The sequence below is a fragment of the Ochotona princeps genome, chromosome 8 (genome assembly GCF_030435755.1).
Source record: "Ochotona princeps isolate mOchPri1 chromosome 8, mOchPri1.hap1, whole genome shotgun sequence".
NCBI lineage: Eukaryota > Metazoa > Chordata > Mammalia > Lagomorpha > Ochotonidae > Ochotona > Ochotona princeps.
Window position 1 is genome coordinate 68,966,467 of NC_080839.1, and position 14,260 is coordinate 68,980,726.

The following is a 14,260-nucleotide window of genomic DNA, read 5'->3' on the forward strand; positions in this document are numbered from 1 at the left end:
GGCTGAGCCTGAAGTGCCAGCAAGCAAGCTTTGCTCCTGCTCCGAAGGTCTGGAATATGGGTTTGATAGACTCAAACGTCTATCCATAAGCATTCTTGGGTGGCGCTCATCCTGACCGAAAAAAAAAAACAACGCACTATGGCACTGCAGCCAACGCCTGTGAAAGCCTAGGCCGACTAGATCGCTGAGCGCCAGCACGCCACTCGGTGGGGGCTGGGCCTAACTCCCCTCCCCCAAGCCCAGCCTGCGGCCCCCTGCTGGGGCGGGTCTCTAAGGAGAGGCGACAGTGCCCTCCCCTCCCCATTCCCAGCCTTTGCCCTCTTCCCCCACAGAACCACCTGTCCCTGACCAGCTGGAGAGCTTCTGCTTGGCAGTGACCACCTCACCCCCAGCGCAAGTCCTTAGAAAGCCCTCCATTTCCACTTCCTTCCTAAAAGAAAAAGTACCCCTTCCATTCCAGCTCATTCCCAATTGGAATCGATTTTTTAAGGGGAGGGGGGGCGGACGGTGGCAGGTACTTTTGAAGTTCCGAACCCATCCTTTCAGACAGAAAGTCTACCGCCGAAAGTTCAAAGGGGAAAAAAAATGTAGTCCTCAGGGCTTCCTTCCCAAACACACGCGTCCATGCCACCGCACATCCCTACATCCCTCACAAGCCCCGGGTAGAACTCCGCCACTCCACGCCCCACCACAAACAAAAACGCAATTGCGTGCCCCTCTCGTGCACCCACCCTGGAGCTCCCCTACCTAACCCGTTTCTACCCGATTTAGTGCCTGTGACTGCCACATCCACACCAACACCTTCCTCTCCCCAAAATGGGACTCTGGGTGCAACGGAGATCCGTTCGGAAAAACATGCGTGGCCGCGCCTTCTGGCAGCTGCGGACCAGCTCTCCTTAGGCCGCCAGGCGCGGTCCACCGCAAGTGCGTGAGCGAGTGTGTGTCAGTGCGAACGCGTGCGCTCCTCCAAGCGGTTGGTGCGGGGGGCCAGGGTCCGATGCCCACTGGGGGCCACCGGCCCGGCCCGATCCGCTCTCCAGCGGGTGTCCTCAGCAGCGCGGCTGCCCCGTCGGCGACCCGCACGCTACCTGCAGCCGCATGCCTCCACCACCATGTCTTCGTATTGTTTGTAGACCACGTTGTTGGCGGCGTCGATGTACAAGATGCTAATGGGGCTGAGGCGTGCGGGCACGCAGCAGGAGGCCGGCGCCGCCTCGGGCGCCATGGAGTTGAGCAACGTCTGAATGATGGCGTGGTTGGTGGGCTCCAGGTGCGAGCGCAGCGGGAAGTCGCAAACGCCCTCGCAGTGGTACGCCTCGTAGTCCAGCGGTGCGATGATCCAGTCGTCCCAGCCCAGCTCCTTGAAGTCGACATGCAGCGGCTTCCGGCTACAGCGGCTCCTGCCCCTGCGCCCGTGGCCCCGGCCCGCGCCCCCGCCGCTGCCCTGCGGTCCGCGCGTCCCGGTCAGCGCCGTCCGCCGTCGCCTGCGACCACCCAGAACCACCCTGGATGACCCGGCGCCGGGTCCCGGGTCCGGCGGCGGCTCCGCGGCCAAAGAGGCCCCGAGCGCTCGGGCCTGGGCGCGGATCTCCCGGAACAGGCTCTCCTTCCTCTGTGTGCGGGAGGAGACGACCAGCAAGGCTCGTTCCTCCTCGGCCGCTGCGCCTCCGCCGCTGCGCCAGCCGAAGCCCAGCAGCCGCACGGCGAGCGGGCTCTTTCCCGGACCCGCCACGGCGTGCAAGAGGAGACAGAAGGCGCGGGTGGCTCGCGCTTCCCGGTGGTGGTCCCGCACGGCGTCGCCCACGTCGAACACCTCCCAGCGCGCTCGGTCCAGGGGCTCTGCGGTCCGCGAGTGCAGCAGGCGCGGGGCGCGGGTGGCGCCCGGGCACGTGGACAGCAGCAGCAGTGGCGGCGGCCGAGTCGCGATGCTGTGCCCGGGCTCCAGGGACTCGCGGCGCAGCACCCGCAACTCGGCGCCCACCACCTCGTCGGCGTTGGGAAGGCTGGACACGTCAAACACGAAGCTCTGGCCGCTCTCGGCTGCCGAGTCGTCTGCAAGGGACCGGCGGAGACAGAGAAAAAAAAAAAGCATGAGAGCGAAGTCCGCACTCCCCCACAGTGGAGCCTCTTGGGACAAATGGCCCAGCTGCGTGCGCGCTTAGCCGGAATAAGGCCTGGTGTCTGTCTCCGCGAGATAGCCGCAGCCTGCCCCGGAGCTCAGGTTGTCAGACGTCTCGCCAACGAGACAACCAGACATCCACAAATCGCCCTGGCCGCGGGACCACAGGTTCACTCTGCACCTGGGACCACGACTTTAGGCCACGGCTCTTGCCTGCTAGCCTTGGGTTTGCCGAGATGGAGTCAGAGGGCCTCCAGCAGGCACGGGCATCCGGAGTCGCGCGCCCCTGGCTGAGGTCCCGCGCGGCACTAAGTTCACTTGCCCAGTCTGGGCTGTGCTAAGCGAGAAGGCTCGAGGCCCGACAGCTCTTTGCTCCTCTGCTGCCTGCCTGCCCCCACCTCCACGACCCCGGCCTCACCTTCCCTGCCAAGCACCGGGCCCTGTGAGTGTCCACAAGGAAGGACATCCACGCACTAGGTTGTAGGGACCCTCCAGTGAGCCCTGGGGGAGCGGAGGCCCAGATGGGGGCCGGGCTCCTGCACGTTCTCAGCCATGAGCACCGCTGGTCGCAAGGGAGCACCCCAGGCTCGTGCAGCCCACACAGCTCCCAGGGCTCCAGGCAGTGCTGCTTGGAGTGCAACGGGGGTCCCGCCTCCAGGGGCCTTCGCTCCGTTGTGACTTTTCTGGGGCTTGGATTTTTATTTCTGACCAGGAGGCATGTTTTTCCCCCTTTGGGGGCTCCTGAGGGGGATAAAGCTAAAATTCCACCAAACAACAGATAAGGAACTCCCTTTGAAGGAGATCATATGGTTTCGTTTTTCCCCAAACTCGAAAGATTTCAGACTCCCCCCCACCCGCACCACCACCAGCAGGGGATTGGCTCTTGGAGGAAACCCCGTGCCTGGGGTTCCAGGTCTGGGTGCAGCCACTGGCGCCCAGGGTGAGGCTCAGCAGCACTCCCTGCCCCTGGCTTCTCCCAGGACTCACTACCTCCTTCCTTGGCAGCAACCCTGAAGCGCCTGAACCTCTCGCTGCCCCACCAGTGGTCACTGCATCCATCCACAGAGGCAGAAAGGAGAGGTGGGCTCCCCAGCTCTGCCAGGCAGGTGGGGCTCCCCGGCATAGGCCTTAGTACCCCTGCAACCTGGAGAGACCCACTCCCCCAAAGGAGATGCCTTATCTGGGACGCCACACACCCCCTTGGCTTGCAGCTGGGAGCTGGGATGGCAGCCTGGGGCTAAGGCCTTGAGGGACCCTGTGCGCCACGACCAGGCCTTCCCAGCGAGCATCCCAGCGAGTGTCAGACCCTGGGAGAATGCTTAGCAGGCCTAGGGGAACCATGGGCTCGTTTGGGCCCAGAATTTCAAGATGAGGCGGCATCACCAATGCGGTGGTGACAGGGCGGACAGTTTGGTCTAGGCATGCCCCCTGCAGCCTTCCAGGGCTGGAACCCGAGATGTGCAGGCGGTTCGTGGCCCGCCATGCAGTCTGTTTCAGACCCCCAGCGCTTATTTCCAGCTGGATGTGCCTTTCTTTCCCTCCCGTCTTCCCTGCTGGGTCGCTGGCTGGACAGAATTAAGGCCGAAATTACTTGCATTTCCTCCTGAAATTAGTTAAAATTTCCCTATCTGTTCGCTATAATGGCTTCAATGGAAATTAATAAAATCCAGATGACACACAGCAAACATCATGCGGCCTCACCCATGTCCTACCTTTGGAGGGCCCAGAGCGGCAGGGTCTCTCCCCACCGTCCAAGCCTGCCCACACACGGGGCCTGCGCCTCGGGCTCTCCCAGGGGCCCAGGGCAGGAACAGCAGCCTGCATACCTCCACAAACCAGCCGTACCTACCCAGCCGCAGCCTGCTGAGCAGGGCCCCTCATACCTACTGATGCCACCAGATTCTCCTAGCCATCCAGCCAGACGCTGGCCTCTGCCCGATTGCCCTGGGCTACCCCTAATTGATGTGACCCCCACATCAGAGTCTGGGAACTTCAAGGAAGCAGCCCCCGTCACTATCAGTGCGGCTGATCACTTTCTCAGCGCGACCCTCCAAAGTTCCCACTCCTGCCCCTCTTCTCTGAGAGCTCTGGGCCCTGGGCAACTCCAGATCCTCCCACAAGAGAAAGCGGGGACCCGCTGGCCACCGGGGCCGGGCAAGGGATTCGCTTAGCCTTCGGGAGCCGGGGCGGGTGTAAGACGCCGCGCTCTCCCCGCGCGCCACAGTCCAGGCGCGGCAGGTCCAGTCCGGGGGCGCTGGCCGCAGCGAGGTGCTTTGCTAACCACTGAGGCTAGGGACGGCGGGGACTGCGGTCCTGAATGGGATGCAGTCGGAGCCCGGCTCCGGGAATGCTGGTCTTAGCCCAGGACCCGACGGGATGGGCTGGCGCGGGGCAAGAGTTCATTAAGTACCTTGGATGGCCCGGTCTGCAAAGCCGGTGATGGTGTCGGCGCGGCTGTGGCCCGAGACGGAGGCGGCGGCCACTCCGGCCTGAGCCTTCCCTGCCAGGCTCCGGTAGAGCGACATCATGAAGTGGTGCGGCACCACCGAGCCGTTCCTGAAGTTAGAGCCGGCGGCGCGGCGCGCAACGCGGGCCCCGGGCACCGCGGCGCCCGGGACGGCCGAGGCGCCCGCAGCCGGGCCGAGGGTCCGCCCGCCTCCGCCGCCACCCCGCGGGCTCCGGGCCGGCCCTGCCCCCGCCGCCCGCAGCACAGCAGCCGCTTCGAGCCCGTCGCGAGGGCGGCAGGCGCTCAGCAGCCAGAGGCACAGCGCGGCGGCGGCGCTCAGGTCCATGGGCTCCGAGGGCCGGGCGGCCGGGCGGCGCGGGCTCCGTGGCTCCGGGAAGTCCCCCGGCGCCTTTTGAACATAGTGTTTAATAATGGGGGAAGTGTGCGCGGCGAGCCGCGGCCCCCCCCTCCCTTCTTCTCCCACCCCACCCCCGCCCGGCGCCTGGAGCAGCGCCCCCTGCTGAAGGCTCTCTGGGCAGCGCCGCGCCCCCTCCGCGGGCCTCAGGCGAGCCCAGGGCGCGAGCCGCCTCCCCGTGCGCCCCCCGTCCCCACGCCCGCGGGCGCCCGGCTGCCAGCCCACTCCCTGGTGGGGACGCCCCGGCCCCGCGGGGGGCTGGGGACGCCCGAGGTGGGGCCGTGGAAAGGCCGCTCACGCCGCGAGCCCGTGGCCGGCGCGCCCCGAGAGGCCGCCGGGGGAGCGAGGGGCGCCCCCAAGGCCGCTCCCCGCGCGACCACGGCAGGGGAGGGGACTCGCAAGCGAGGCCGGGCGGGCGAGAAACTGGAAGAAGGTCCGGCCGTCTGGGAGGAAAGCGTGGACGTGGAATTTGCGCTACAGCCGGGACCAAACTCTTCGAGGATATCGGCCACAGCGCCAGCAGCCCTGAGGTGACCAGAGGACTGCCTCACACTGGAGCTCCGTGTTCGACCGCGGCCGCAGGTGGAGTCCTCCTGCCCGCCCTCGGAGCGCCCACTCGCAGCCACCCGATGCCCTTACGCTCTGCAATGGCTGAAGCCCCCAGGTGGCGCCCCCGGACTCGTTTCTCCCAGAGCCGGCAAGCAGTGCGTGCGCAGCGCGGTGAACTGGAGGCCCCGCGGGGGTGAGGCCTCGGCGCGCGTTCGCGGCCCCCATTGGGTGCCGAGTCGTGGGGTGGCGTGGGAGCCAGGATGTGCAGGGCCGAGGGAGGGGGCGGGAGTCAGGTCGATGTCTGATCATCTTGGACACCCGCGCCTCGGTTCTAGAGTCCACGCGCGGACATTACGCGCACCCTGGAGGAGGGCCCTTAAGTGGGATAAACGCGTGCGGATCTAGACCCTGGAGCTGTCCCTGGAGCTATCGTGAGTTCTTTGAGAGGGGTCAGTGTAACCGGACGCCCCGGATCCAGAGCCGTGGGATCCTGGCGCGCTGACCCACAGAGCGGGAAGGAGGAGCTGTGGGAGCTGGCAAGGGCGTGGAGGGAAACACCTGGGCCCTGAGTCCCCGGGGGCACCGCCACATAGTCCCTAGCGAAATCCTCCTTAAGGTCTAGCATTTGGGGACCCCTGCTGGAATGCGGCGCCCTCCCAGTCGGTAGCTGCGAACTGAGCTGCGGACCGCTCAGTCCTGGGAGAGGTTTGGGGCTGGAAGGAGAAGTCAGGCTGACCCTAGGGAGGGTCCAGTGCGCGCAGGAGAAAGGTGAGAGAGGCAGGGATGCTAAGGACTGATCCCTGGCCAGGCTGCAGCCTGCGACCCCAGGGGCTCCGGGTGCTCAGGGCGGGCGCCCCGGGGGCGTGGCCGTGGTGTGCCAGATTGAGCCCACAGCCTTAGCCCGCCCTGCCGTTGGCACAGAGTTTGAGGCGTGTGGCGCAATGCTTTGGTCACGCGCGTCCCTGTCCTGGTGCTGGCGTCTGCAGGAATCCCCGCAGGCCGGCTGGCACGCGTCTTGTCGCCCTAGTGACCTTCCATAGTCTCGCTCACCCCTTTTGCGCTGCAGCCACTCGCGCCTGGCTCTAGGTGGCACTTGGGACCTCTACCTTTGTCTGGATTTGAGTTTCCGCAGCTGTACCTGCGGGAGAAACAGTAGGTATGAGCGCGGTTTGGCACAGCAGGCGACAGGCGTGGGTTACAAGACAGCCTGGACAGTGGAGGGATGAGTGACCGGGGTGGCGTCCCTTCCGGGGCTCCTGCTGTCCACCACCCTGCTACGCTAAGACTGAATGTCCTCACCTGTGGCTAGCGGCCCAGAGAGCAGGCTGGTGCAGCGGAAGCTCCCTGGGCTCCCCCTGTGCCCAGTGGTCCAGAGAGGTTGCTTGTGTACGGGAAGCTCTGGAACAGTGCTGGGAGTGGATGGTTGCTGGAGCCACTGTCCACCAGCTGGGCGTGCCCAGCCAGTCCCTCCCCTACCTGTCCCTTGGCACCTGTAATGGAAGGGCATTTGTTCTTTAGTTGCTTCATCCAGTCCTTAATTCCTTCGTTTGTGTCAACACTACCAGCTGCTCTCCCAGGACACACACACAGCGCATTTCTGTGGGCAGAAGAGATGGCGAACAGTCCACCCAGTGTGCTGTCAGGTGACTCCGAAAAAAGTGGGGGAATCAGGCCTGGGGGCTTTTTGACCTGCAGAGTACACACTGGGGCCAAGCCCAGGAAGGACGGCTGCTGGCGCTGTGTCGGGGTCCCTGTCTTAACCCTTAAGTACCAGGAGGAGGCGGTGTCAGCCCTTGGGGGGGCCAATCTGTTGTAACTACCCTGGCCAGTACAGAGGAGGCATCATTCCCATTTTATAGGCAAGGAAAGTTGAGTCTCCAAGAAACTCAGCAGTTTATCCAGAGTCCCCGGCTGAGCGGCAAAGCCTGCATCGCCAACTGGCTATCTCGAGAGATGCGGGTGCCAGGGGAAGCACGCGCGTCCCTGTCCTGGTTCTGGCGTCTGCCTTGCCTCTGGACCTCTGAGAAAACTAACATAAAAAACCATGATTACTTCGATTTTTTATTTGTATTTATTAGAGAAGAAGGAGACAGGAGAGATCGAGGGCTCCCATCTTCCTGGATTGTTCCCCCAAATGGCTGCAATGACCAGGGTCTGCTGGACTGAGGCAGAGAGCTGGGAACTCAGCCGAGGTCTTTATGTGGGTGACCAGGCACCCAACTACTTGAACTATCACCTGCTACCCCCAGGGTTTGCACTAGTGGGAAGCTGTAGTAGGGAGCCCTAGCTAAGTCTCCAAGTACCCCAGTGTGAATTCTTCCAACAGCCTGGCCAAACACCTACCCCCTCACTCGGCAGAGAAGTGAACTTCCAGGCCCCAGGGGAAATGAGACATGCTCCCAGAGGACTGCTTTCTGCCACTGCTGCCAGCATGGAGCTCACACCACCTGTCCTGGCATGCAGTCTCTCCGACCAGCAGCAGGGCCTGCCCATGACCCAGGCTGCCAGGAGCCCTGCCCAGGACTTCCTGAGGGTTGTGGCTGAGCATCCGCTGTCTGCAGTGAAAACGGGGCAGGTGACACCAGGAGCTCACTACCCCTTGCTCCGTGCAGCTCAAGCCCTCCTGGGAGCAGGTGGCTCTTGCTGGCCTGCTGTCCAGCACAGCTCAGTCCTGCTTGGGTGCATCCTTCCTGGGGTGCAGGGAACTGTTGGTCCAAAGGTTGATCAGGAGAGAGGTGACACTCCCAGCCTGGAGATGCAGAAACCGAGTTCCACAGCGTGGGGATCCTTCCATCTTGTGGGGGGCACAGATGGAAGGAACAGCACTCAACGCACCAGGGCCCCATGATCCAACTGGGGTCCTCCACCCCTCTGACAGCCCCCTGAACCCCCAGAACCTGTGTTCCTGGAAGAGAGAAGAGGTGAGGGGGGGCTCCACACTTGGCTGTCCAGCCCTCTCCTGTGACTCCAGCGGCTTTCTCTGCATACCACAATCCCAATGCAGGTCACACACTCCTGGGACCCAGAAGCAGTCTGGGACTCACTCAGGCTGACTTGCATGGCCCACCTGGGTCCAGACCATGGCCCGCCTGGGTCCAGACCATGGTCCGCCTGGGTCCAGACCAGTTCTGCCTAGGCTGCGCTCGTATCCCTGAGGGTTTGGGGTGCTCTCTCCCAGGGTGGCATTTGATAGAGCCCGCCTTGTTCAGCGATTCCTTTCTTGCAGGGTGTGTCTCTGCCATCCTGGTGAACCTCACTCAGGCCTTGCGCAGGCTCTCCTTGCCGCAGCTGGACACCTGCTGCCCCCCCCTCCATGTCTGCTCACAGCAGATCTCAAGGATCTCTTGGAGATGGCCTGCTTGCCACCCCACAGGAAGCCACGTCTGCCACCTGGCCTCTCAGCCCATACAGGGCCGGGGCTCCCCCTGTGGGATGCTGGGTTCTACCTAGGGCACCCTAGAGGTGAGGCAGGGTGAGGATCGGCCTCCACACTGTCCACTTTGCAGCTGCTGGGCCCCTGAGGCTCCACTGCACTACAAAGTCAAGAGGCCCGAGGCTGCCAACCCTGCCTCCCCGCTGTCTGCTCTGCCTGGCTTTCAGTCCACTGAGGGCACCCAGCCAGGGGTCACTTCTCCATCTGGACCCACCATGGTCTCAGAGGTGAAGAGGGTAGCAGAGTGAACAGGGCTCTACAGGGCTCTGGGTGAGGGCTCCCAAGGGGAGCCAGGACAGCTGCCCCTGCCTGTGGGAGTCCCACTGGCTGGACCAAAGATGTACTGGTCCTGTCTGTGGGGCTGGGAGGATTGCAGTGGGCCCCCTGCCATGCCCTGAGCTGGGATTCCTCAGGCTCAAGGAATTTCCCATGTTCAACCCATGGCTGTCCTGGGCCCCTGTTGCCCCGAGCAACAGCTGTGGCATCCACAATGGGGTCGCTGTAACTCTGGCCCCAGGCCACTGGACCTGGCCTGCTCCTGTACCCCAGGCCATGGGACCGGGAAGGGGAATTAGCCAAGAAGAAGGGGAAAGAGTTGGGCAAGCTTTTCAGAGGAACACTGAGAGCCACTGCCATCTGCTGGCCACTACTTGTAACAGCATTGCAGTGTGACTGAACTTGCTGGCTGGAATTAGACCTGAACAGTTAGGGAAAGAACTCAGGAATGAGTTCCCAGGACTTCGTAGGTGAACAAGCCTTCCTGGGGCTGTAAGGTGACCTAGGAGAGGATAATACAAGGATCACGTGTCTCCGTTGGGGCCAGGAAGAAGACACCAAAGGACCCAGTTTCCAAGCCATCCTTGGAATGCACCTGCTCTGAGAACCAGAGGCAGTTAGTTATCCTCCATCATCCTGTGTCTTCAGCAGTGCAGACAAGGATGCATGCCTGTCAGCAGTGGACAGGAAGGCACAAGAAATACAGCAAGTAAAGATTGTGACAGCCCTTGGCTTAACAAATGGCATTTTTCTTGTTGGCCAGGTGGGTTCTGGCTTATCTAATTTAATTGGAGGGCTGGTTAATGTGACCTGTCCCTCCAGTCTTGTCTGTATTTCTCCTCTTTGGACTCACCCATTGTGAGATAGTGCCGTTGGTTCTTTCTTTCTTTATTTTTTTTTTAGATTTATTTTTGTTGGAAAGGCGGATATACAGAGAGGAGGAGAGACAGAGAGGACCAAGTGACTACAATGGCTGGTGCTGAGCCAATCCAAAGCCAGGAGTCAGGAGCTCTTCAGGGTCTCCCTTCGCGGATGCAGGGTCCCAAGGCTTTGGACCATCCTCGACTGCTTTCCCAGGCCACAAGCAGGGAGCTGGAATGGGAAGCGGGCCACTGGGATTAGAACCAGCGACCATATGGGATCCTAGCGCACGCAAGGTGAGGACTTTAACCACTAGGCTATCATGCCAGGCCCTGTTGGTTCTTTATAACCAAGGTTACTATACCCTGGGAGTCATCTAACCACCAGTGGAAAATAATAATGGGGAGAAGGGGAAGCCACTTCTACACTCGGCAGATCCTGCTATTTTTGTTGTCACTATTTCCTAAACAATAGGGTTTAACTACTGCTCGCAATGCATTTACATTGTGTTAGGTATTATCTACAGGTTACTTGACGTGTGTAGGAGGATTATGTGGTTAAATGCAAATACCATGTCATTTCGTGTCAAGGACCTGACCATCCCTGGATTTGGGTACCAAAAGGGAGTCCCAGAGCCAGTGTCCCCCAGAAACCAAAGGATGGTTATATTCTGAGCACTCTAGAGCTCGGGCCCCTTGGCTGTTCTTGGAGACCTCAGTGGACACATGACACAAAAGACAAAACTTGAGGAACAGAAGATGTGCTGTTTGGAAAATTGGGCCCTCCCATCTTGGTCAAAGAGCTGGGGTTTCTGTTCTGGATACAAAATGACGAGGAACCCAAAGGCTGGGAGAACCAGGACTCAGAACCAGGTGCCAGTGGGAGGGGCAGAAGGTGTGTCCGCCAGCCCCGAGTTTGAGGTTCCTGTAGTGGGGGCATGTGGCTGGGCTGACCAGGAGCCTGGGATAGGTGAGTTGGGGGGAGGGTGTCTCTGGTCCTCCATTCCACATGAGGCTAGGCCCCTGGCCACGGCAACCCCATGTGTCCCCCACCTTCTCCCAGGCAGCCGACCCACCTTGAAATAACATGGCTTATGCCGCACAGCAGCTCGGCCGGCATCTGGCTGCCTAGACCTCATCCGTGGCTTGGATAAAGAGTGATGGGACTTTAACCTAAACGGTTGTCCCCTTGGGGACACAATCAGAAGGTTTACTGGAAACACCCAGTCAGGGTCAAAGTCACCAGACTGTGAGGGGAAGGGGCCTGGGAAGGGAAGCAACCAGAAAATCAATGCAGGTGTAGTGAGATAGCACTTTTTAAAGATTTTTAAAGTTTGTACTATTTGAAAGGCAGATTATCAGAGAAGGAGAGTCAGAGAGAGATCCTTCAGCCGCTGGTTCACTCCGCAATGGTCACAATGCCAGAGCTGAGCTGAGCTGAAGCCAGGAGCAGGGGTCTCCTCCAAGTCTCCCTTGTGAGTACAGGAGCCCAAGCCCCTGAGCCATCTTCTGATGCTTTTTCAGGCTGCAAGCAAGGAGATAGATCAGAAGCGGAGCAGCCAGGACTTGAACTGGTGCCTCTATCGAATGCCAGTGCTGCAGGCAAAGACATCACCTACTGTGCCACTGCACTGGCTCCCACATCAACATTTGAAAGCAGCAGATCCTTGGATTCAAGAGTTCGTGCAGAAATTGAATTTATAGATATGCTTGCACAAAGACAAATCACAGGGAATTGTGCAAAAATGGCTGTAATAGTGAAAACTGGACATGATCACATGGCATTTCATATATTAAAGACAAGATAAGTTAGGGTGGAGCTTCCTTGTGGGTCTCTACATGTCTGCTAGAAGCTTGTGTTACACACGCACACACACACACACACACACACACACACACACACACACATCAGAATAGATAGACAGAGAACAACAAGGAAAGCTTAGAACCAGACAGGAAATGGTCAGCGTGGACTCACACATACCTCACTAGGTGGGACACAAAGATTAGTTACTCCTCATTAAGGTATTGAAGATTTCTCTGCACACCCCTCCTAAAACTGTTCTGCACCTCAATTGTTGACATGTGCCTTGTTAGAGTTATAACCCAGTTTAGACTATCCTAAAATCTGCCAAGTCCAGCAAAATTATGCTTCAACACAATAAACTGCTAAATACTAAAATGAAAATAGACATGAGACAGCTGAATAGTACCCTATAGCCATTTTAAGGTGTATGGAAGCCGGTAGTATATAAACTAAAATTGAAATGTCAATGAAGTAGTCACAGGATGTGGTTAAGAACTTGCATTTTTTAAACATATTGGTTACTCAATACCATGCCAATTAATTCCATAATGTTGTAAATTGTCGTCGATGTTATGTTGTGGCTTTAAAGTGATTGGGATAATATTCTGCCAGCTCTGCCTTCAGACCAGAGATGGTCTCCCCAAGAAACTGATTAATTTACCTGGACAATAAGATGCTGGACTCTATGCTTGGTATATGTTTGCAATGAAAGAATCTTGGCTGAATTTGAACTGTAATACAGCAACAAGGTGGAGGAATCCACCATGGGGGGGGGGGAGGGTATGGGGAGGGGTTGGAGGAATCCCAGAGCCTATGAAACTGTGTCACATAATGCAACGTAATTAATTATATATATAAGCTTGTGTTAGATGTGCGGGCACAGCGTGGGAGGCTGCCTGCAGTGGTGACGCTGGGATACAGGTAGGAGACAGGGGAAGGGGCAGGCAAAATCACGCCATGGAACTGTGTCTGTCTCTGTCCCGCCTTCCTCTGGAATCCCGCACGCCTCCTCGGCTTTGATTCCAGTACATACCTCACGGGGGTCTTCATTCTCAGATACCAAAATAAAGGCATGCCCGTTTCACCCTGGAGACAGAAGGACAGAGATGCCTCAGGCCAAGAATAGAATCTCTCAAGTCAGAGGATAGAATCGGGGAGACAATTGCAGGGAATTGTTCAGTGGGATCCAGCAGCGCAGGGGCTCCCTGCTTGGTGATGTAGGTCGGGGCGTATGTAACCCCTGCCCATCTCCAAACCTGCTGTGTTCCGGCCTCCGGGTTAGCTGCCTCCTGCCCCCAGCACCACCTCATCAGGAATGCCCTCTGGCCCGCCCCCTCCCTGCCATCAAAGGGTTTGGAGATGGAGCCATTTTGTTATTGCTTCTCTCCTAATATCTTTCAAATTAAGTAATTTATCTGTTCTCATTTTATTTGAAAGGCAGAGGACGAGGAAGAGAGAAATATTCCATCTGCTGGTTCACTCCTCAACCCCCACCTGGCCTAGCCAAAGCCAGGAGCCAGGGATGCTACCCATCAGGTCCCCGAAATGAGTGGAAGGGACCCAGGTCCTTTAGCCTGCTAACTCCCAAGCTGTTGTCCTAGCAGGAAGCTGAGACGTAGAGACGGGACTCGAACCAGGCGCTGCAAGGCTGCAGGCTCCCGGGGACACCTCAGCCACTGAGCTCAAGCTGCTGCTCATGCCTCAGGCTCACAAAGTGGTTGCCGTGTCTCCAGCATTCTATCCCATTTCCAGAAAGACCAGGAAAGGGCAAAGTGTTTGTCCTAGCAAGCAAAGCCCTCTGCAGGGACTTTTTAGAAATGGTCAGAATTATGTCCCATGGCCCCCCCTTTTTTTAAGATTTATTTATTGTTACTGGAAAGGCAGATATACAGAGAGGAGGAGAGACAGAGGAAGATCTTCCGTTAATTCTGTTAGTTATTTAAAACAGTTTGAGTTCTAGTTCATATGATACTACGATACTACGCGCAGCTAATTCCCGCAACCTGGTTCTTTACCGTCACCAAACGCAATGAGGTGTCTTAGGAGGCTTATTCCAGTGGGGCAGGAAGGGCGGAGGTGGGAGGAGGTGAAGATCAGCGGGGAAAAGCGGAAGGGGAAGGGAGGCTAGAAGGAGGAGAGCCGCACCTGGGGGCTTGTCTGCAAGGTGTGTGTGGGGGGTGGGGATTGGGAGGGACTGAGGGCAGGCCCCAGGGGATTGGCGACTGCAGGGGTGGATTCTCAGGTGGAATGTCAGGTTACATCTGATTAGTGGATGGCTAGACCGGTGTGAATTTCATGAGCTGTGAGGAAGAGGAAATGACGCCGGGTCCAGGGTGGGATATTCGAATTACAAAT

The 14,260-nt window shown here is 59.0% G+C and overlaps 1 protein-coding gene across 1 annotated transcript; it reads right to left on the minus strand.

Annotated features, from left to right (window-relative positions):
- Positions 1 to 659: 659 nt before the first annotated feature.
- On the minus strand, positions 660 to 5,008 carry GDF7 (growth differentiation factor 7). Its single transcript, XM_004582855.2, has 2 exons — positions 4,530 to 5,008; positions 660 to 2,052 (listed from the first exon to the last, which is right to left on the minus strand). Exons 1-2 carry the CDS (start codon positions 4,909 to 4,911, stop codon positions 1,085 to 1,087), a joined length of 1,350 nt encoding a protein of 449 aa, XP_004582912.2. The 5' UTR covers positions 4,912 to 5,008; the 3' UTR covers positions 660 to 1,084.
- Positions 5,009 to 14,260: the final 9,252 nt, after the last annotated feature.

Coding starts and splice junctions, on each gene's coding strand:
- GDF7 (XM_004582855.2), bottom strand. CDS start 4,911: ATGGACCTGAGCGCCGCCGCCGCGCTGTGCCTCTGGCTGCTGAGCGCC. Junction 2,053..4,529: donor TGCAGACCGGGCCATCCAAG/GTACTTAATGAA, acceptor GGTCCCTTGCAG/ACGACTCGGCAGCCGAGAGC.